General features: G+C 39.8%; 1 protein-coding gene across 1 annotated transcript in view; it reads right to left on the bottom strand.

Moving 5' to 3' along the window:
• LOC106668552 (synaptogenesis protein syg-2-like) overlaps positions 1-25,389 on the bottom strand; it is a 269,026-nt gene that overhangs the window by 73,860 nt on the left and 169,777 nt on the right. The window contains exon 4 of the mRNA XM_014397411.2: positions 14,168-14,374. Coding sequence (XP_014252897.1) covers positions 14,168-14,374 — 207 coding nt within the window. The remainder of the gene's footprint in view (positions 1-14,167; positions 14,375-25,389) is intronic.

Below are 25,389 nucleotides of genomic sequence, written 5' to 3' on the forward strand. Positions count from 1 at the left end.
ATATTTGTCAGATGGACTTACTGCTCTATTTTGTACCCTTTCACATTTCAAACCTTTTATGATCAATTCCGACACCATTAATTTAAAATGTTTGCAATGGAATTCACGCTCGATTAAGACCAAAAAAGGAAGCCTAGAGGTATTAATGCATGCAAAGCAGATTAATGTGGCCTTTTTGTCAGAGACATGGCTATCCCCTTCCTCATTTTGTAAATTCAAAGGATATCACTTTCTTAGGAAAGATAGAAGCGATGGCTATGGTGGTGTCGGTATATTGATAAAAAAGGAAATACAGTTTGTGGACTTCAATCTCACAGGCAACAAGCTTCATCAGTTCGCAATCAGTATCCGAATCATACGTAGCAATGCCGTTTCCCTCACAGTTGTCTCTGTTTATGTGCCCCCTTCGGACAACATACCGTTGAGTGAATGGAACAAATTTTTCAAAAGTCTCCCCAAATCTTTCTTGGTCTCTGGTGATTTCAATATTCATCATATTGCATTTGGGTCGGACTGGACTGACAAAAAAGGTGAAAACTTCTAGAAGCGATCGAACATAATGGCGTGATATTTGCCAATGAAGGATCGCCCACAAGAATAGGGTCTCCAAGGTGAAAAAAGAATTCAGCCTTGGATATAACTTTGGTGTTACCCGATATCTTTCCTGTCGTAGGATGGGAGGTGCTTGAAGACCCTACGGGTTCTGATCACCTACCAGTCTATTTCTTCTTTTTTCTAGACACAATCCGATGCTGTCCCATTAAGTCTCATGGTAAATGGAACACGGACAAGGCAAACTGGGGAGAATATGGTGACCTGTGGGAGAAAGAAATCAAGCTCAACACAGGCACACTCGTGGATATTATGTACAAAATCAGTATGAAGACCATACCTTTTAAAAAACCAGGATACAAACACTCCAAAAGTTTATGCAAGACCTGGTGCAATTCGGATTGCGACACTATAATAAAAAGACGGAAAAAAGCATATAAAGACTATATCTCTCCTTCGACAACTATAAAGCCTTAAAGGATATCCAGAAAGAGTCTAACAGCGAAACGCCAAATTCTCTTCATGGCAAAAATTCTGCTCATCCTTAAACAAAAATACTCCAATTAAGACAATCTGGAATAAGATTAAAGCTATAAAGAATGTGCCTGTCTGCTCCCATCCACCTGTAGTTTACGGTCAATGGACGACAGATCTTATAGGTAGTTTGTGTCCTCCTGGATCCATCAATCGTCTACAATTTGAAAGTAAAGACCCAGGTCGGAACACTAGTTTGGTGGAGCAATTCACAATAAATGAGTTAGAAGCAGCATTAAAAAAACAGGAACAATACAGCCCCAGGATTCGATTTAATTTAATATTCTATGATTTATTGATTACCCAAATCTGCCACGACAGTCCTTCTAGGCATATTCAATGAATCGTGGTTAAAGAAACCCGTACCTAACGCGTGGAAAGACACAATTGTCATATTGATTAAAAAGGAGGGTAAGCCCCAAGACAATTATAAATCCTATCGCCCCATTTCTTTGATGTCGTGTATGTTAAAGTCCTATGAAAGAATGATCAAAGCTCGTCATGAATGGTGGTTGGAAAAAAATTTCTGCTCCCAGAGACGCAGTTTGGTTTCAGAAGGAACAGGTCGGTTACAGACGCACAATTATACTTTATTAGTGACGTTTACATGAGCTTGTCAGTGAATGAAAGCGTCCTAGCTCTCTTCTTGGATGTACGCGGAGCATATGATAACGTGGATTTGTTCGAGTTAGGCAGAAGGCTTAAAGAGATAGACCTCCCAGAATACGTTGTACAAAATATAATGGCAGTGATCTCAGACAGATCAATCACCATAAATGTGAATGGAGCACTGAAAGGACCATTCAAATCCTTCAAAGGTCTCCCACAGGGAGGTATCCTCAGCCCCCTTTTGTACGGAGTATACGTTGCGGACTTACCAGGTATAGTTCCACCCAGCATCCGGATAGTTCAGTATGCAGACGACATTTGTTTGTATGCAAGAGGGAAATACATTCTGGAATGCAAAGATAAGCTAGCCGAGTTCATACCCGAATTTAAGAAATGGCTAGATATCAAAGGCCTGGACATCTCACAGGAAAAATCGTACTTATGTCCATTCACGTGAAAGCGAAAGCCTGGGCTATCGGACACAGTTCAAATAGGCGGGTATAGTTTTCCAGTTAAGTCGTCAGCTAAGTTTCTACGTCTTAACTTTGACTGCAAATTAAACTGGTCAGGCCAAATTCAGTCAATCCTGACAAAGGGAGAAAAGCTGTTCAATATTCTCCGTTGTTTCACAAGCTCTCAATGGGGGGCTGATCCATACACAGGCCTTCTATTTTTTAGATCATCTATCAGATCAATGATAGATTTTGGAGAAGTGTTTTTCGGGCAAGCGGCAGACACCCACATAAATAAGATCCAAACTTTCATTAATAAATGTTTGAGACGAATATTGGGTTGCCTTCAAAGCTCTCCCCGTATAGCTATATACGCCGAGGCGGCCGAGCCTCCACTAAAGATTCGTATTAAGAAACTCGCCATTAATAGGATAATAACTTTACATAGAGCAGAAAGCCAATTCTTCCAAAGATATCCTCACTGGCCGAGTTAGTTCTAACCACAAACTACTGGCTCCACAAAAAAGCCCCACCAATTGTCTCAGCATTTGTAGACACCGTACCTGAAATATATTCTATCCACAAAAGTAAAATACACCCGGTTTACAGATTCCAAATCCCATCAGCATTTGTCTCCCCCACTTGCTTATATCTAGATGACTACTCCGGGGTACCAGGCTGGTAGCCAATAAAATGTTTCGGGCAGACCTTAGAGCGAATTTGGCCAATTATTACTTGCTTTTTACCGATGCTTGAAAATAGACGGAAAGGTCGGATTTGCCATATACGACCCAGTACGCGATTCAAACGAAGGGTACTCTCTCCCAGGGTGGGCTTCGATATTCTCCGCGGTATCGAAGGGGGTTCTCAAGGCCCTAGAATACACCCAGTATAAGCTTCAGAACGTAACCCAAATCGCAATACTAACTGACTCTAGGAGCTTGGTTTCGCATTTGGAGAATATAAACACTTATTCCAAATGCGATTACGTTACAATGGAAATTTTATTGAGATACAGAGACTTGGTTAGTGACGGTAAATCAGTCACCCTGTGCTGGAATAAAGGACACTCGGGCATCCGAGAAAATGAAATTGTGGATAGGTTCGCGAAGGAAGCCGTAGTAAACGGCTCTTTTTTCGATTACAAAATGACCAAGTGCGATGCAAAAAGGGCATTAAATCGAGTGTGGCTACGCAATTGGCAACTGCTACATGACGGTTCCCAGGGAGGGCAATTGTACACGCTAAGGTTTCCCATGGTGCCTCAGAAGCCATGGTTTCAAGGGTGTAAGGGTTCGAGGCGTTTTTTCTCCACGATGGTGGGAATACGTACAAATCACGGGTTATGGGGCGCGCATAGATTCAGAATAGGAGTGAGAGACAGCTCAAATTGCGCGACTTGTGATAAACCAGAAGACCTCAATCACTTGATTATGGAATGCCCGGAACACGAGGAGAGGAGAAAACACTGGAGAGGATCTATTCCTTGCAGTGTGTAGCAAAACCATTCAGTTTGGAGTCCCTAATTTCAGAAGGTAGAGACGCCGTTTACATGCTTCTATATCAAATCACCAAGGGGGGTTAAATAGATATTTGAACAGTCAACGCTCCGGGAGGCGGGGTCTTGGGGACCTCAGTGCTTTGAGGCGCCCATTCACTTCTGTGTATGAATGACTTCTCTCTCCGGAAAAATTTTGATCTTTTTAACTTTTGAGTCAAGTAATTGTTTCTGACTTTTGTGTTGCGTTGTCAGGGGTGTTAGGGAGACGGGGTGCGGCGACTTCGTTCCGAGCGGGGTGGGCTGGCTGGGGTGCTTTCTGGGCGATGTTTAGCCCCGAGCGTAGGGAGACGTAGACTTTTCCATATAGGTTTTTGTGTAAATGGTTTTTATCTACGTCTTCCAGTTGCCCTCGTAATTATATATAATTTAAAAAAATTAATTAATAAAAAAAGGAACAAAGAAAGCATTGCAGCTCATACCGCTGCGTGGTCGTGGTCTGTCGCGGCGACTTCTCCTCGTCCGTTTCCCCCGCTTGACATCCCGGATTGACCGGATTGACGGCATGGCCGATGTGTGGTTGCACAAGGCCAGAAAAAAAATTGATTGAGTTTGTCACACGCTTACAATAGAAATTGCAGGAACAAAACAGTTTAACAAACACCATTTGAGTAATACAGCTAAATTCAGAAATTGCTTAACTTACAAATTGCCTATATAAATAATCATAACAAACCTACACAAACAAAACAAAGAATAATTATAAAGTGTACTGGTGTATTGTAGAAAGTTCGTGTTAAGAGTTTTATTGAAAGGGTTAAAAGAACTAGTAGATTCACTAATGAAAACAAAAGACCTTAAGGATACATANTATATATATATATGAAGTGAAAACTTCTCAAATCCGTAGGAGTTAATAATGGACTGGGGCGTGATTTCTTTCCGGAGAAACGCGGATAGTTTGAAAACCGGGTTTGTTGGAAACAACAGAGTTCATTTATAGTTCCCTGCTGATAGCCGAAGTTGGCCGGGCCGCCATCTGTGTTGACAGGTTGACGAAAATTAAAACTGTTCGCTGCACCAATCTTATCATGCCTTTTATTAAAAAAAAAGTCGGAAGACGGTGTTTGCGGAAAATTAACCCCGTTGGGTTAACGAGTTTCAGAAATATTTGCCTATTTTCTTAGGTATTAAATAAGCCGATTACTTATTATATGTATTTCTTTTTACTTGGTGCAGCATAAATTACATTCTTCAGTTACTTGTAAGGAAATATGTACATGCTACATAGTTTAACAACGTAATAATGGTGTTATGTTGAAGCAAGCTCTATTAGTATGGGTTATTGATTAATGATCTAGTAGAAGGGACAAAGGTCAGACACTTATTGTTGGAATAATGTTAATGAGTTTACAAAATCAAAATTTACAGTTGTTTTGAAACTGAATCAAATTCAAATGGCCATCTCTTCTAGGTTTGGTTTCTACAGTTTCTTTAAAAGAATTATGTATTTTAAAATCGTTTATATAAATAATAACTGTTTTTTTTTTTTTTTTTTTTCGCAATCTTTGAAGACATTAAATCTTTTCCGAGAGGGTTGTAAAAACTAGAAAAACTCAATTTTTCTTTTTTTATGGTCTGCTAGCAGCTAGGGCTATTGTCGGCTCCTCACGTTTTGTCTTTGTCCCATTTTTTATCACTCCAATTAAAGCCAATTACAATTCAAATTCATGATAGTTTGGCGGGTCTCAAAAGTTCTCGATATACTGCTGAGCCCCACTCCTACAACTGCGCTAAAATTATTTAAAAAATTATTACCTACGGTTGTGTCCCCGGCAAGGCGATTTTCACCAGGACGCCCTCTTTTTATTCACGCCAATAAATACATTCACACACAGTAAAAATCATACATTCATTATCTTAAGTCAACTTAATAGGTTCGACACGTCTGCGGGTACTCGATATTTCATACACTTAGCAACTTACACAGATAAATACATTCACACAATTCGGTAGTCACCAATATTTTTGATATTACACTAGTGAATAACACTAATCACGCTATATAAGACTAAATAACCTAGGCTATTTTGGTCTGTTGCTATTGTGGGTACGCGTCAACCGCAAACACACGCTAATAAACACACTCACTCAAATAAAATATATTATCTCAATCTACGTATGAAAGTGATGCATAATTAACTGTTTCTGTTATCGAATCAATTCCTTATTATAATACTACTGTGCTTTAGAAGTTGTTTAAAGTCTGCAGGTAGGTCATATCATATTCTTTGCTGCTCTAATTCCTCGCACTCTGTTAATATGACCTTTACAGGTACTTATGCATTACCATGGACTGTTTTTGGCCGGGTGATGACCATGTGTCAGCCTGTTATGGCCGGTCAAAATTGTGCTTCCAACACTACACTTCACAAAGACCTCCAAATACCCTTCGTTAAAAACCTGATCCCTAACAAATTTTTCCATATTCCATGAAAACTATCCTCAAATCTTAACATATTGGCCCGATGAATGTCTAATAATACCCACCCCTGCAAGTATGCCTTAATCAGTAAAGCAACTGAAGCGGAGATGGCCGCGGGACTTCTATTAATAATAGGTAACGAATTGTTGAAGCCATTTAGTTGGGAGAGATTCTGATGTCCGAGAATGCACTGGTCCCTAGGTGGGTTTTTGCCGAAATATTGCAATGGGTCAGACCTGACGAGGTTTTCTTCAGTTTTTTATTCTTGGATGTTTATTTTCTTATTCTTTATGGCTGTTTTACGGTTCGTTCTTTCAAGAATATATATTTGTATGTCGGTTTATTTATTTATACGAATGTGAGTGCTTATTTAATTTGTAAACAATTAGAACTATTGCTTTATGCCTCAAGGCTAAGGAAAAACATACAAGAGAGATAAAATCGAATTATCAAAAAAACGCTACAGACATGTTTGATAACCCAATACATAGTACAACAACAGAGGGTATTTATGTTGACCTATCTATTTTATCCAGTACATTTTCTAAAAATTCAAGTTGTTCATAATTTCTGAAAATAGAACGGGAGTATGTTTAACCATCCTTACTTTAGCTGGGTAACATTAGATACATTAGATAATAAAAAGTAACATGTCTTTCACATCGACGGCATTATTAGTAAAACCAGGCTAGGAAATATGGCATAGTAGCTAGCAGACATGGCCTTTAAGTAGTGCCGGTCCGAGTTTCTCTTACGTATTAATTGTTAAACCTGGAAAGAGGAAGTCGTACAAACAAGAATTTTCCGGAATCACGGGTAGTGAAATCTTAACCCCTCCAAGAATCCTGTCTCGTTTTGAACGCTATTAAACTTTTATATTATTACGATATTATTAACTATTATTATTATTACAATATTACAACAAACTACTTGTTAGAAAATAAATAGGACCAGTTTCGACTGAGCGAGGCTCGAGTCGGAAAGAAAAAGTTACAAAGATAAATTCGGTTTAACGGGAACAAGATGAGTATTCATGGTGATATTTTATCCCAATATTTTTTAATCCTTGCCTGTCACTTAAACTTTTATTGCTTATGTTGTCTTCTTTGAGTGAGTTAAGGATTGGGAGTTTAATTTGGCGCCCAATAAATCAGTATTGCCAATACTGGGACAGAAACAACACAGCGGCCGCTCTTGACTCATGGGATATCCTACTAACCTTAAACAAAATTGCTAAAGTTGGCATTGCTCTGAATGAACTATGGGCAAGAAAGAGTTAAATTAAAAGTTAACTGGATATGAAATAAATTTAAAAATTTATGTTTGGGAAATATAATCATCGGTCCAACGTGGCGGTGGAGTTACAAGATTCCAAGATGGAGATTTTAGATTGCCGCCAAAATAATCAGTGTTGTCACTACACGGGATGAAACTTGAAGGAAAAACCCTGCACTCGCCCTTAACTCATCGGATTAAGCTATACCAAATTTACTGTTGCCCTTAGTCAACGTTGGACAAGAAAGGGTTAAACAGTTTTCTATATTATTGGGTTGTCCGGAAAATAATGCAGGATTTTAAGTTTTCATAAAAAAAAATCTATATAAAATATTCTGTTTACGTTTACAGGATTACTCATTTGTATGAATGTCAACACTTATTAATCCTCTTCCAAATGATATTGTTTGTNTGATTAAAGAACATTGCTTTAAAGTAACTAGTTTCTTTTTTTTTGTTTAATACCAAAATCCTGCATTATTTTCCGGACAACCCAATAATAACAACGAAGGATCAGTTATTGGAATTGGCTTTTATTAATAGAATATTATTATGAAAAAATGCTTTCAGAGTCGTCAAATCATGAGTAGGTTAAGCATTAAAAAGTAGTTAGTATTTTAAGTTTAAATTTCATTTTTATTACATTTTTGTTCGAAAGAATCAAACCATTAATTCATAAACTATTTCTGATTTGAGAAACATTCACTGTTTAATGATGTAATTAATAAAAGAAATGTAATTAAGTCAGTTTTAGTAAAAATATGCAGCGCTGACTGTAGCTAGATTTACATTTGCCAAAACATACTTATACTACATAATCAAATAATTTTCAGTTGCAATTCCGATTGGTTGGGTTGAAAGTCTTATTGGAATTTTCATAAATATCGAATAATTAATTAAGGTTTTTAGTTGAGATGAAAAAAAGTCAATGGCACGAGCGGGAATCGAACCCACGATCTTCGGCTAGATACGCCGCTGCTCTACCACTTGAGCTATCGTGACCTCGATCCACTAGGACATCAACTTCCTATCTCAACCCCACCTTNTGGATCGAGGTCACGATAGCTCAAGTGGTAGAGCAGCGGCGTATCTAGCCGAAGATCGTGGGTTCGAATCCCGCTCGTGCCATTGACTTTTTTTCATCTCAACTAAAAACCTTAATTAATTGTAATGATTTAATTGGTCAAGCGGACCACGAAATTAGCGAAAATCGAATAAGTTTGTACGACGATTTCTTTCCCATGTTAACTAAAACAGTTTCTATGTGTGGGGTATGTGCTGGACGATTACCATAAATTCTTAATTGCGGCTGGCGTTCGGACAATGAGAAAAGGCTGAAAAATAATGGGGAGAGGATAAAACAATTGCAGGCCTTATTAAACGTAACCTCTTCTTCCTGAGCCCAACAAAGATAACAAGGTAAATTCGGCAAATCCCGTCCAGAGTATTCTGTGCGGGCCTGGTTTTTTGCGGCTCTATAATCCCCAGGCCCTTGAGGGGATAGAATGAATATATAATTGAATGTTTAAGCCTAGAGACTAAAAGCAAAAACTATTATTTTATGAAAGGCGAGTGATTAATTTCTTGCTTTACATTCAGTCGGCGTTGGGGTGATTGTGTACCAAACTAGTTAGTTGACTTCCAATCACACCTTGGGTACGGAAATTAATTTTATTAAGGGTCAAGCAAGGGCGTGTGGATATTCGAATAAAAAAATGAAAAAACAAAGTTATTACATTGGGAATCAACGCAGTATTCTGGCAGTAAAAATTTCTGCTAGGCAGACAACTCTATAGAAGAAAAATATTCACTTCATCTGTTAATATTATTAATAATATTGAAATACAAAATATACCGTGTTTCGGAAGGTTTTTCATTGTCTTTCTGTTATATTAATTTTGATGAAAATAGAATAAATTGAAAAAAGGGGAAAGGTTCATGGACGAAAGATTAATTTCTGGCATTGGAGTGATTGTGTACCACAATAGTAGACTTGTTAAAGCACCCGGGCTCGATCGGGTACTTTACGAATTTTTTCATAACAGCCCAAACAATTTTGTTGTGCGACAGGCCGCACACCAGAGATCTTTTTTTAAGGCAATCATATTTCCCCAATATAAAAAAGGAGATGTCAATACGGCCATTAATTATAAGGGAATATCTTTTTCGGACTGTATTGGCACACTGTTTACAGACTTGCTTTTGCAATGAATAGAATGAGGTCGTTAAAAATAATATTTTGTCAGAGTGTCAAGCAGGATTTCGAAAAGGATATTCGGCGATGGACAACATTTTTTATTTAGTTAATATAATCAAACTGAAAACAGTTAAAAGAAACAAGAAGTTATAGTGCTTTTTCGTCGATTGTAAGGGAGCATTTGACCCCCTCGAAAGATAGGTCCTTTATTTACAAACTATACTCATAGGACTTTCGTCAAAATTTAGGAGCCCATCATTTCTGATAAAAGCAAATTTTGTTTCATGAGAGGAATTCTGATGATTCGGGGCCCACAGCTGGGTTTAAATTTTAGAAGTAGCAGAACGGAAGAACAGCATGCTTGTGCAATGTGTAATGTTGGCGCGGTGGAAGATGTCTATCACTATGTATCGGTCTGCCTTATTCTAAATGAATTTATAATAAAAGCCTTCGGGGAAAATGTGTTACTACGCGAAGAACTGATTCAATACAATGATGGCAATAGTTGGGAATGTTTGTACTCATTTCAATGATGGCGTGAAGTTCCAGAAAGTTCTTATTAGATAATTACATCACATGAAGGAGGATATCATTTTAATGATTGTAATTATGAATATATTCGCTATAACGTGTATATAACAATAATTTAGTAAATATAAATCATGTAATTTCTATTTTTTGTATATTAATGTATATAGTATGTGGTTTAATTATTTATTAGGAATGTTTTATTTGTAGTTACTGTTTGTTGTACTGTTCTCACATACTGGTTAATTATTTCATAAGTTTTGCAACTCAACATAAAGACTCTGTCCATGTCTAAATGTGCTTGAAAAAATAAATTCGTCGGCTCTCAATTCTTCTGTTACATTCTCGCCATCGGCATCCACGTCTTCTATGACTGCTGGTATGGAGATCAATGCAGAGAAAGAGACGGACCGAGACATTATTGCAATGGCGACAGGGTCGCTACAGTAGACATCATCTAACGTGTCCCATTGAAATCTAAAATCAGTAAATTCACTAATTTCGTGGTCCGCTTGAGCAATATATTACAATTAATTAAGGTTTTTAGTCGAGATAAAAAAGTCAATGGCACGAGCAGGATTCGAACCCACGATCTTCGGCTAGATACGCCGCTGCTCTACCACTTGAGCTATCGTGACCTCGATCCGCTCGGACATTAACTTCCTATCTCAACCGCACCTTTTGAATTTTCCCTCCTTTTTGCCATTTAAAGTCTCACATCAGGAAAATTGGTTGGGGCAAAGAGTTTCATATATTTAAATATTCTCTTTATGCCAATTTCGATCAGGTAAATACAGTGAGCACAATGTAATTTTGTTTCGGTGTTTTTATTCTAACTGCGAAGATCCGAACGTTATCTCTATTTATTAAAATTTCTTCCGCCGTTATTTCATTTTGATGTTTAGGCGCTCCTCCATGAGCTTATCAGCTATATTCTTTTAAGTCCTTCTTTATGGTGTTTTATGCCTTTCCAGTTCCATCGAATTATTGTTCTATCCATAATACAATTTGATGTAATCTCCCCGTTATTATTTACTGGATAGGTGGATTTCTCAGTGTAACTTCGGCCTACGTGGTTTGCTTTTTTTTCTCCCTTATACCCCCCTCATCGGCGGGACTTAGTAATAGTTCGCCTCTGGACTAGACAGGCTATTCTCGTCCATCTCCTATTCAATCCCCCCCGCGGCCTCCTGATCGGTGACCTCTTTGGACGTGGCCATCCACACCGTCCGCGTGATGCGTGGGACAGGAGGATGGGGAACAGTGACGTGCAACTCATAACCTATCCCGTTCCCGCGGGCTTTTGCCTACACGTGGCGCCACTGTTAACAGCCTTGGAGGCTGAACAAAAAGAGTTCCCCGCAAATCTCTCGTATTGATGGATGGGGTGTAGCAAATGCGTGGCTGTCGGGTCGGTTGTTCCTTGGAAGAACTCTTATGAGATGATGAGATGCCGTTGAAGGGGTTCGATTGTTCTTTGGCTGTCGTTTGTGAAACTGGCTTGTGTGACGGGCGTTCGCCCTTTGGAGGATCTTACTAGAGATGCCGCAGAAGAAAGGTACGCTCTTGCGGTCGACTTCAGGCGGGGCGGTGGAAGGCGTAACTCGGGTTATCTGAGTTCGAATGTTCGTCTGTTTCCCGCTATGTTAGATGGTGGCGAACGGCGGCGGAAGTATCTAGGTAGTTCTGACCGGGGCCCAAGACAGGTGTCCCCGTAATTTTTACTCGGCCAGACAGGAAGAGGACGAAAACATGTCTGTATTTTCAGCCAGGCTGCGAACGTTAGCGAGCTATTGTGCTTTTGGTCCTGAGTTAGACAACCTCCTACGAGATATCTCCATCATGGGCCTCAGGGAGAGCAATGTAACAAAACGCGCGAGCCAATTAGCTTCCATGTGTAAATTAAAAACAAAAAAGAAAGTTGTAATAAACAACACAAAAAAGATGAAGTTTATCTAAGTGATTCATTTTTCAATACAGATGGAAAACAAGAACGATAAGCCTGAGCCTATTCAAATCTAACTAATGGTGGAAAATCAAAAACACGTTTTCGAATTGGATACAGGTTCAATTTATAATTTTATCTCCAAGAGCTCTTAACTGCCCCTTTTTTAGTGATATCCAATTCATGAAAATGATACTAGATCGACGGACTATGTGGGCCACGAATCAGACCCATCGGGAAAACAGTGAAACAACAGTGAAGTGTCCTAAATACAATGGAAAAATGGAATTTTATATTTTAGATAAAGGAGGACCACCCCTAATTAGAAGAAAGGGTTTGAATCTGCTCAATAAAACTGGCCTAGTCCAATTTTCTATAATGAGATGAAAACATGACCAGATGTCCCAAAGGACATAAGGCAGATATTATCGAAATTTCCCTCTGTGTTTTCCAAAGAAGGAGGCGTTTTCTCAGGTAAAAATGTCACTTTGAAAGTCAAAGAAAATGTGAGCCCAGTCTGTTTGAGGGCTAGAACTTTACCAATTGCATTGGAGGAAAAAGTTGAGGAAGAACTGAAACGATTAGTAACAGAATATATTTTGGAACGGTAGAACATAGCCTGGGGAACTCCAATAGTTCCGTTGATAAAACCAGATGGGACTATTACCGCTGTTCGGTGAATCCATATTTGGAAGAAAGTCCCAGAGTTGCCCACCTGTGGAATGTTCGAAGAGCTACTTGCTTTTCCAAAATAGACCTAAGAAACGCCTATCAAAAATTGGAATTAGGTGAAGAATCAAAGCAAATAACAACAATTAACACGCATATGGGGTTACTATTGAATGATACTAGATCGACAGTATTTATATAGATATAAAAGACTGTGCTTTGGGATTTCCACGACACCCGCAGTGTTTCAGAAAATCATGGACAAACTGCAGAATGGAATCAAAGGCGTGGGCACCCTGCTTGATGACATCTGTGTGACAAGTAGGACAAGGCAGGAGTACAGTCAGAAAATAAAATTGGTATTAGCAATATTAGAAAAAGCGATTCTGAGAGCAAACCCCACAAAATGTGTTTTTGCCCAAACATCAATACATACTTGGGACATGCCATCCATAAAAATGAGTTACACACCACCGATCAGCATGTTGAAGCCATCGAACCAGCCCCCAACCAAAATATGTAACAACGTGTGTGGTGTTTCGTGACCGATAGCCAATGATTATTTGGAGATCTTATCCCAAACTGCAACGGGCGGCATTCCTACTCGCTCCCTATATGGAACCATGACAACATTCAAATGTGGGACACATTCAGCAACTATCTCTGAATGTAGGGGACATAAGCGGGCGTAGGCCTAAATTTAAGTGTCCGTGCGTCAAACGCGATAAAGTTATTATTATTAAGAAAAGTATAAGTTTTACGTGATGTTCACCTTTAAGGTAAAACATGGTTGGTTTATTGGCTATTAAATTTAAAATTAAATTATTATTAACTAATCAAATAGAACAGTTAGTTCATGTTTTATGTAAATCGGACATAAAGGTGCAATGTTTTTTTATTTGCCTAATTTGTATTTAACTGTAGGAGACGGTTAAGAGTATAGCTACATGAAAGCTCCGCGAGGAGTCTGTTTGTGATTTAACCAGTGAGCTGTGTACGTAATGTAAATGTAATCGTTTGAACTTTTCCATTGTTTACGTTTGACGGTGGAATAGGCTGGGCTTTTCGGGACCGGCAGGTGTTATTTTCTGGTTAGATAAATGCAAATCGCGGCGCATGTTACAACACGAAGTGCCGTTAATGCACTCTCTGGATACGCCATTCAACGTTCATCGGCAGAGTTCCTCTTTGAAATTCATTTTGCGCTCGACTCGCATTGTGCAATAATGCAATGGGAGATTGCTGGGGACGTTCTGATATGAACGAGTGGAGTTTGGCAGTATCAGCATTGGGGTGCATTGGGTTTTACCATTTCAAATAACTTTCCTTCAGTATGTCAACAGATCGACCGTTTTATCGTAGTTTCTACTTTTCTATTGTTAGTTTTTTTTTAATTTTTTTTTTTTTTAATTTTAATACTCACAGTACATATCGATAGTAACTTTGGCAGATACAGGAAGGCTGATGTTGTTATTTGACGCTTGACAAGAGTATATGGAATGAAGATGACTTCTTTCTAAACTACTAACAACCAGCTGATTGTTTTTTACATTTGGAAACCCTGTTGTTGTGTCCGTAGAATCGACGATCTTGTCGTCTCTCCACCATTTGACCCTTGGAGGAGGTCGACCTGAAACAAAAAAGAAAACTCAATTAATTTATCGTATGTATGTAACATTTATTATATACATTCATTATAATATCCCAAATACATGACTGTGACTAGTACTAACACTTTTAGGACCGACATTTTTTTACTGTCAAAACACGACGAACTCTATACAACACATACATTACGAAATGTACCTGTGGGGGTTCCGCCAAGCCATCGAACATCTAGCAAATCCAATCCTTCCAATCAAAAGTCCTGAGAAAAATCGTGAATGATCCTTACTACCTAACAAACTTTACGATACACAACGACTTCAATTCCTTTTGTCGCCGAACTGATCAATAATAATGTTGAATTTTAATCCATCTACCCAAAAAATGTTTAAAAGATTATTGTGTTTTTAAATTATGTATTAAGTAGCTTGTTATGTAGAACTTGAATTTTCTCAATGGCTAATTTATTGGCTCTTTGATAGATCACAGACATTTCCACTTCAGGGGATTATCCTACAGAACAATTTCCGCTGACTATTGCCCAATGTCTGAGTATCGATTGTAATAGGGATATATCACTTTCAGATTATTTCTATTTTACTCATTTTCATTTAATAAAGTTTCCCGTATCTCGCCAAATGTTAATCTTACTGTAAATTAAACTTCACTAATATAAAGAGTATTGAAAAGCCTATGAGTTTCATTTTGTTTTTTATTATAAGCTTAGACAATAAAATACAAAATCAATAAGAAGATCGAGTGTGACGTGTTTACAAAGTTTTTGGCCAAATTTTAAGCAAGATTTTCTTGGTTCTGTAAATAATGGCGTATATGGTGCTAACAGAAAAATTGACCCTACTAATAAGCTGTAAACACAAGTACTTAATTTCTCAAAAGTCAGCTTCAACCAATGTAAAATAAACGTTTAGTTTCTAATTTGATTTTTCGGCTGCAAACTGTTAAAAAAATTAGCCATTAAGTTATTAAAACATAATATAAGTCATATAAAAAGTAAGACACCCCCACCACTAGACTTCTTTGCGAGCGCGCGTGTGTGTGAATCAACATGTCGTTCGATGTTCGGTAAGCTAAGGATGAACTCGGGTACAGGCTTGCTATCGGGGGGGGGGGGGGGGCGAAAACAATGGGAACGTGGAAGAAGCTTCGTCGATTGCTGAGTCTGGAGCAGAGTGGCCACGTTGAATCCCCCCAACACCTGCCGAAGAATTGGGAGGCGGAGTTGGCGAAGTGTGGAGGCAAAATTGAGGCTATTAGGGCGACTGTGGAAGACCTTATCCAATAAAAAGATGGAGACCAAAGTTCGCCATATAGCTTGCCGAATTGCCCGTTTGAGTGATCTTCACCCTAACCCGGTGGCGAAGAAGTCACAGTTGCTGGACACATTCCTTGGTTGGTCGGAAGAGTTGGCTGCGGTCCGAGATCAGGAGAAGCTGGTGGAGTTGCCAGTCGGCGAGAACATGGCAGACGAGGACCGCCCGACAACCGGCGACGGGTGCAGCAGGGAAGACAAGTCTCCGTCCAAACACCGAATACTTATCCGAAAAAGGGTGGTTTCCAATTGGGACATATCGTTCGCCGGCGGGGGGTGACATGGGGATGCTCGCCTCCTCGAATCTGTTGAAGATCGCAGTAGTGTAGGTGACACTTGGGGCAGACAGGTTTTACCCTCTCCACTTTCCCTGTAATGGCGTCTGGCGAAACAGTTTTTACCAACTCTTTTCCTCCTTGCAGACACCCCCACCACTAGTCGTCGGGTCTGATGAGGCCCAGGAGTGACGTCACTTTTCAATTGTGTTTGACGACTGACGTCACTGATTTTTTCAATGGGGTTCGACGAGTGACTGAATTTTTTCACAACTATGGTATTTGATGAGGGTTGTGGCTACCTTTTTTTGCACCATATTGTGTCATGGGTTAAGAAAAACTGCAGGTTTGAAGAATGTATATATTATTTATTTATATTATTTATGAAGTGTTACAATTAAATCAATTCAATTTCGTGGTCGCCTTTGTATACTAGTGACATTTTTCGTTGTGTTTCGCCGTAAGAAGTTAACACGTCAGCAGTGATTATCTCATTGAAACGTTTCGGAGGAATACTCTCGTTGAAGAAGAGTCTCCGAAGAGTCCTAAGTATTCAAGGTCGGCGACAATGGCATCGCCGGTGGTTTTGGTGATTTTGACCAAACCCTTCACCTCGTAAACGAATCCTACATTTAAATCGGAAATTTTTCCAATTTTTTTTCGAGCAGTGATTTGGTTGAGAGCACGTACGAGTTTCATAGAGTCCATCGGTGTGAAATTAAGGTATGTCAATATTTGTACAAAATAAATAAAGTTATGTATTGATATCTATTACCTTGTGTTATTTGGACGACCTCCTTAAGCGAACGCCTACGACGAAATGAACTTGGTTTGATCGACTGCGCATTATATTATCAAACGTAGACTAGCATGTTCCTGCATATCTAACCCTGTTGTGTGGGTGATTTCTTTATAAATACTCTTTTTGGATTGATTGAGGTTAAATTCCATCATAGCAATATGGTGAAAATAAAAGTGGTAAACAAACAAGTTCATTCATGTCTACATTCTCCAAGTTGTGAATTATTTTTGGTTATTATTCATCAAATAAAGTAAAACGAATTCATTAAACTATGTATCTCTCTTTGTTTGTAAAGCCTCCTCACTACGGCAAAGTGGAGATACGACGAGGACGGGATTTGAAATAATTTTTTGAAATTTTGGTTGGTCGGGTTTTTAACGGCCTCGCCAGGGACCGTCCAATCGCTCAAGTTTACGAGTGTTTAACCACCGCGCGTGACCATACATTCATACTTATATACCGTTATATTGAAAATTACTTCAAACCCACAAAAACAAAATATTTTCTAGTTTAAAAAATTTTAAACTTTTCTAGAAAAAAAAATACTATATATGAAAATACCGTTTAATTTATAACATAAAAACCTTCTATAGATACAAAATATAAGAGAAAAAATTTTCTTTAAAAATTGCCTTTTTATTAAAATTATATTTTCTTTAAAAAAAATTGCCGTCTTATTAAAACAAAATTCTTCTGTGCGCTAAATATTATTTTAATATCTCTAATAAATGATTTACAAATCCAATTGGACAAGGCGTATGCGCGAAAATGAGTGCACACCTTTGGCGTAATATTATGGAGTAAACAATGTGTCCCTTCTTGCGCTGGTGTCAAAATTCCAATTTGCGGACAGCCAAAATCTTCAAGGTCTATTTCATTATCGGTGAAATATGAGAGAAACCTCTTCTTTTGTAAGCCTTTAACAAAAATCTTTTTATATCTATCAAGATGATGACGTAAAATCGTATCTAATTGGTCATAGTCTACATCACCATCTCCCCATTTTATTCTATGGAAATACCGATGTAACCAACTATTTACTTGAAGACTGGACTCGTTTTGCGCACATTCCTCAGGCAGTTTGAAAGCCCAATGTTGACTCGAATAGTGGTCAAGATCTACAATCGACAATTCTTTTACAATATGTTCATTCCTGTTGTCCACAAAGCATTGAATTTCTACAACACATGCTCTGTTCGAACTCATGGTAGCAAATGAATTGAAATGTTCTGGCTCTTGGAATTTATACCCATTCTATGAACGATGTTGGAGAGAGGATTGTATTATATTATTCTATCATGTATTATGAGACAATATCAGAAGGAAACGGTTTATTATCTTGGAATTCGAGTCTCACATCTACCGGACCAGTTTTTATGGATTCGGACTGTTTGGCACAATCAATTACGACAATCGGAGCTTCATCCCTGAACTGAGATAATGACAGTAAAGGAGAGGGATTGGGCGCAAAGTAATAATTTTTTTCAAAAGTTTGCATACATATAGTATAACATTCCATATTGGTTATTAGAAAAATTCACATTTAAATCGTCCTATGGGTAAGATTTCGAATTAATAAAAGTTTTACATTAGTCAAACAGCAATGGTCAGATTTACCTGAATTCACCAACGAATTATTTTTTCTAGACGACTGAAATGCCAAAATTACAAAACGGGGTTTTTCCATATCAGTAGAAGTTTTGATCGGCCATAACTGTCTCTGGGTCGTAGGTAGTAGCGGGTAATCGTACAACTCCCAATTTCTAAATAGTACCGATATTACTTTTTCATTTTTTAAATGCTTCAACATCAATAATTTCTGATATTCGTTTAAATAGAGATAGGGTATTTTCCAAGAGAGATTCGTCAACTCTATTTTCGCTTTTTCCAAATTATCTGTTGAAATGTAAGAATTTTCATCCCTTCTGGATCGTACCAATATGAGCTCTTGTTTCACTTTGATGATAACTTTTTGGTAATCTTCTGCAAAACCGGGTAACAATCGTAATGGGATGCAACCATTGAAATGCCCTTCAATCAATTCAAACTTAGAGTTTTAGATCCTGGTGAGATCCAGCCACCATTAATGCCGTGACGTCTTATTGAAGTTAAACCCTTCAAAGTACTGGAAATTCCCGGATTTTTAATTCTGTCTATTTCTGTTCCACAGATTTCGTACCTAATTTCATCGATCAAAAATGCAAAAGCGTTCGAGTTAATTTACTATTAGTTGGTACACCTGATCCGTCTTCTTTTAAAAATTTCCCTTCTAAATAGAGAAAACTCTCGCATGGTAAGGTGTAAATATTTTGGTATTGAACAGTGATTCTAATCACATCACCATATTGAAAAATCCCAACGAAAGAAGGCGATGCCATTGTCGCCGACCTTGAATACTTAGGACTCTTCGGAGACTCTTCTTCAAGGAGAGTATTACTCCGAAACGTTTCAATGAGATAATCACTGCTGACGAGTTAACTTATTACGGCGGACCACAACGAAAAATGTCACTAGTATACAAAGGCGACCACGAAATTGAATTGATTTAATTGTAACACTTCATAAATAATATATACATTCTTCAAACCTGCAGTTTTTCTTAACCCATGACACAATATGGTGCAAAAAAAAGGTAGCCACAACCCTCATCAAATACCATAGTTGTGAAAAAATTCAGTCACTCGTCGAACCCCATTGAAAAATCAGTGACGTCAGTCGTCAAACACAATTGAAAAGTGACGTCACTCCTGGGCCTCATCAGACCCGACGACTAGTGGTGGGGGTGTCTGCAAGGAGGAAAAGAGTTGGTAAAAACTGTTTCGCCAGACGCCATGACAGGGAAAGTGGAGAGGGTAAAACCTGTCTGCCCCAAGTGTCACCTACACTACTGCGATCTTCAACAGATTCGAGGAGGCGAGCATCCCCATGTCACCCCCCGCCGGCGAACGATATGTCCCAATTGGAAACCACCCTTTTTCGGATAAGTATTCGGTGTTTGGACGGAGACTTGTCTTCCCTGCTGCACCCGTCGCCGGTTGTCGGGCGGTCCTCGTCTGCCATGTTCTCGCCGACTGGCAACTCCACCAGCTACTCCTGATCTCGGACCGCAGCCAACTCTTCCGACCAACCAAGGAATGTGTCCAGCAACTGTGACTTCTTCGCCACCGGGTTAGGGTGAAGATCACTCAAACGGGCAATTCGGCAAGCTATATGGCGAACTTTGGTCTCCATCTTTTTATTGGATATGGTCTTCCACAGTCGCCCTAATAGCCTCAATTTTGCCTCCACACCTCGCCAACTCCGCCTCCCAATTCTTCGGCAGGTGTTGGGGGGATTCAACGTGGCCACTCTGCTCCAGACTCAGCAATCGACGAAGCTTCTTCCACGTTCCCATTGTTTTCGCCCCCCCCCCCCCCGATAGCAAGCCTGTACCCGAGTTCATCCTTAGCTAACCGAATATCGAACGACATGTTGAAAAAAAAAAAAAATAAAAATAAAAACAAGAAAGTAAAATATCAATTTCCTCTGTATTGTGAACAAAATGGAAAAAAGAAAAGAAATAAAACAAGTCTCTTCAAAAATAAAACTAAAAACAAAACTTTCCGGAAACCAATCTTATAAAATAAATTAAAAGTTCGAACCACTTTTCCTTCTCGTTCCATAGAGTACACTCGAACCCTCCACTCTACGACGTTGAGAAAAAGTCCCAAAATAATTAAATAAAACATAATCACGTCCTTTTTCTACTTTTTCGCCCGGCTCGTCCACACCGTCCTGTCCCAGATCGAGCATTCATGCTTACGCCGGCCGGGCCCCACTCTTCAGCAGTGTCACCGCTGAGCCCTGGCTGGGCCTTCTTCGGCTTCCAAATACCATCCGCGCCTCTTCGGCCTCTTCCAGGACTCGCTCAACCTTGCCGAGGGCACCCTCGTCTCTGCCCGAGTCAGATCGCCCCAGTGCAAAAAAAATTTTGTTCCTCTCATTTTCACTTGTAACAAGTTTAACGTTAATGTCTCATTGTTAATAAATAACCTGCTATAATTTAAATACATATGTTTATGGCTCATTAATTGGAACACCGTTTCTGAGTGTGTGCCATATCTATTAGTATCTACAAAACTAAGAAAACTTAGCGTCAACTTTAGTCAAGAACTTTGAAAAATCGTAAAAACTTATGTTCTAACGGATTTTGTATTTGTTTGCTTTATGTAAGTTTATAATAAGAAAACAAACGAATTTTATATAATTCTTAATGTTCAATTCATTTTTGTAATCAAATTTACAGTACAGTTAATTTATTAGGAGATACAGGGGCTTTATGGGAGAAGTTAAGAAATGTTGAAATAACCTGAAAATTGAAATATTTGAAATTAAATTGAGAATCAAACTTTGAACAGCGGGGACTCTTTCTGCAATTTGACAAGACCAACCCGGACGTCCACGTAGTGCCTCCTGGGAAACACCTCGATGTTGCCGGCACCCCACAGGGCCATCGCATCGAGACAGGCTAAAAGGGGAATTGGAGACACAAATCCAAGTTGGTAAGCGACCCACGACGAAGGATGAATGGTACTGGAGTGATAGAAATTAGTGTCTCCAACGGAGCCCTCGGGTTAACCGGTCGACACCCTGTTGTAAGCTTACCCCAGGATGCGGCGCTTTGCTGGGGATGACATTTTATATCCCTAGCTACTCGTGGGAACCAAATGGAAAATATTGTAAAAACACAAACACAACCACTCGGGTCACGCCCAGAGGCCACCGAACCAGGCAGTAGTGCCAAACCCAAATACGTCCCCTTCAAAGCAAAAAATCGAACAACTCTCGCCAGAGGAGATTATTAAGGTCCGCCTGTCGGGAGCCTCCAGAAACATGCTAACAACCCTGTTGAAGGAGGGATTAGAATACGTGAAGACGCAACGGACAATAATCCGGGAAAACGTCATAAAGGCGACTCTGAAACCGACAAAGGAAAAAACCGCAGAAAAAGTTAGCTCATGCTGCTTAGAAATCCGAGAAGAAGAGGCCAAGGTCGGAAGACAACACTTGGTACTGTGAGAGGAATAAAACCCAAACAAACACAGGTAATATACCAGAGTTCTTCAACAAGACTCCAGGCTTGTATAGTGTTCAATCAGCTGTGCACTAATACCGGAACTATGTTCCGGCGACTTTGTTACAGCAATCCTAACAGCAAAGACTGCTGGCGAAGAAAGAATATGGTTAATCTGCTCAGCTCATTTCCCATAGAGAAGAACCGTGCCCACCCAAGTTGCTGAACGACATCGTGAGGTACACCCAGGAACAAAACATTAAACTAGTCATGGGATGTGACACAAATTTCCACCATATTACATGAGGTAGCACTGATATCAACAACCGAGGTGAGTCCTTATCTGATTGCCTAACTGGTGAAGGGTTAAATATTGCTAACAAAGGCACGGAACCGACCATCATCACCCGATGTAGGCAAGAAGTCTTAGATTTGACAATCACTTGCCAAGGGCTGATGAGTACATCTTAAACTGGAACGTATACAAGAAACCATCAAATTCTGATCATAGGGACATCAGATTTAATTTGAACACTCCCACTATCGTAGAAACAACATACAGGAACCCCAGGAACACCAATTGGACAGGCTATAAAAGAACCCTCCAACATTCTCTACAAGGGGTAAATAAGGAATTCAGAGACAGGGATGCCTAGAAATTTCTGTGCAGAAGGCAGAAGGTAACTAACGCCATATTAAGCTCCTGCACCGAAAAGTGCATGAAAAAGTCTAAATAAACACAAAACGGTCTGGTAGAACAAACACTTAGAACTACTGAGAGCTCGAGGAAAGATTTTATTCAACCCAGCTAAGCCCCATAATGAGTGCAATTCATATAGAAATGCCATGACCTAGTATAACAAAGAAATCCATAACGCTAAACTCATGGAGGAGATATTGTGAGGAAATCACAGAAATACCTCAATGTGCTCGCATACACGACTCTAGCCAAGGATGGTACAGGAAGGCACGTAAGCTTCCTCACAAAGACAGATGGAAGCTTCATACAAACGGAAGAAGAAACACTCTCTATACTGATTGAAAATCGCTTCCCAGGAGCACAAATAATCACAAAGAAATACTCCTTGAACTCTCAAAACAAATAAAAACCACAAAAGAAGAGTGGAAGGAGGTGGCAGCCACAAGAAAAACCCAAAGCCATAAGCTGGGCACTTGAGAAGGTCAGCCCATACAAAGCGCCAGAATAGATGGAATATACCCAGTGCTACTACGAAAAGGACAATAGATTCTCATGTCATATTTAGTAAGAATATTCAGAGCCTGCCTAGGGTGGAGCTACATTCACAAAAGTTGGCGAGAGATACGAGTGGTATACATACTAACAATAGGACGACCTATCGGCTACAAGCACAACTCGTACAGACCTATCAGTCTTACATCATTCACTTTAAATACATTAAAAAACTGGTAGAGAACCACATCCGCGAGACAGCGCTGAAGAATAAACCTCTCAGTGAGCGACAATTCGCATACCAACCAGGGAGATACACAGAGCTAGCCCTGGACGACCTGTGTAAATGCTTAACCAAATCCGTAAACGGCAAGGAGATAGCTGTTCACTGTTTATAGAGGGAGCTTTCAACAATGCAACAACCGCGTCTCTATGTAGCGCTATAAAAATAGGGGAGTTTCGGAGAAGATATGCAATGGGTGTAGGAAGGCCTAAGGAACAGTATAATCACATCCACCTTGGGTGGAGCGACCATCCAGGCTAATTCAGCCAGGGGATGCCCGCAAGGAGGTGTTCTCTCACCTCTACTGTGGACGACGCTGGTAGACGAATTCCTACAAACGTTGGAACAAGAAGGATTCTACTCCCTAGGCTATGCGGACGACCTTGCCGTAGTAGTAAACGGCCACCATTCAAACATAGTGATGGATTGTGTACGAGCCCTCAATCTGATTGACAGGTGGTGCAAAAGGGAGGAGCTATCTATTAGCCCCACAAAACCATAATGATTCCATGCACAAAGAAGGGGACAACATGAAGCTTAAAAACTCCAAGTCTTTACCGGACTCCGATCCCATTTTCCAAGGAGGTCAAATATCTAGGGATTACGCTAGACCAGCGGCTCACGTGGAATTCACATCTGATTAAAACTACCCAGAGAGCCAAAACTGCCTGGGGGAGGTGCTCTGCGGCTCTGCGCCAAGAACTAGGGTCTAAACCCCCAAATGACCCTATGGCTATAAACCTGTGTCCTAAGACCAATGTTAACATGTGGTGGACCAAAACTCTTCAGGCCAAAACAATAAATCTATTAGGTGGCACCCAAAGACAAGCCTGTCTCAGTGTCACTGGTGCCATGAGCACAACGCCAACTGCGGCCCTGGAGGTTTTGTTAAACCTCCCACCACTTCAAGGAAAAGCCAGAGCAGCAGCCCACAGGCTCATAAATCGACAACCATCTGCAAGGATAAGCCATGTAAATAAACAATGGAAACTGAGGGAGGAGATACAAGCAGATGCCATTCAAGGCATGCCAATTGATGCCACTACTCCTAAGAACAACTTTACAAAACGTACAAAATGCTGATACCAGAACGTGAAGAATGAGCCAAACGAATCCCGCTAAAGGATACTCCTACTGGTATGCTGACGGCTCCAAAACCGACAAGGGTACGGTAGCTGGAGTCTTCGGGATGAACCCTAAAACCGAACCGAACTGACCGTAAACCTAGGTAAATATACTACAGTTGTCCAATCTGAAATCATAGCGATTGAAAAATGCGCCAGAGAAATAAAAAGTCTATGAATACATTCCTGGAAAATCCATTTTCTCTGACAGCCAGGCAGCACTTAGAGCCCTAACCTCATGCGAGGCAAAGGCAAAGAGTGTTTGGAACTGCATGGAGGCCAGTGACGGAGGTCAGTGGCACTAATGACCTGACCCTGGCATGGGTCCCAGGGCATTCGGGGCATAGATACAATGAAAAGGCCAAAGATGGGGCCAATCTGGCCTCTCTGGGTCCTGAATCCTACTGTGGCTTAGCATCCTGCCACAAAAGAGGATACATGTTAAAATGGATCCTTAATGAGTCCAAAACCTGGTGGATCAATACCTCAGGTATGAGGCACACGAAGAGATACATAGAAGGACCAAGGTCCGCAAAACTTACAAATGAAATACTGGAAGTCGACCACAACTGAACCAGGATTCTGGTGGGACTCCTGACAGGACATTACCACTTAAGAAAGCACATGCACAGTACAGATAGAAGAAACATTGTGTAGATTCTGCCAGGAAGAGGAGGAGACCGCAGAACACATTTTATGTTTCTGTGAAGGTCTATGTAGGTGCAGGTTCTTACAACTGGAACAAGAAAAACCACAAGCAAGACCCTACACTAAGGAGTCGCTGGCAAAGCTGTGGAGGCTGATTAATAACCGAAAGCTGGCCAGTGAGTTATAAATAAAAGGGGAGCACAATAGATCTATTCAAAGCGAGGTGCAGTAGGCCTTGTGGCCCCTCTTCCATCCCTATCCCTATCCTAATTTGACAAGTAGTGTATATTTTATAAGAAAGATTTTACTGAAATATTAATTGCATGCATTTTA

The sequence above is a fragment of the Cimex lectularius genome, unplaced genomic scaffold (assembly GCF_000648675.2).
Source record: "Cimex lectularius strain Harlan isolate CLEC.00 unplaced genomic scaffold, Clec_2.1 scaffold290, whole genome shotgun sequence".
Classification (NCBI taxonomy): domain Eukaryota; kingdom Metazoa; phylum Arthropoda; class Insecta; order Hemiptera; family Cimicidae; genus Cimex; species Cimex lectularius.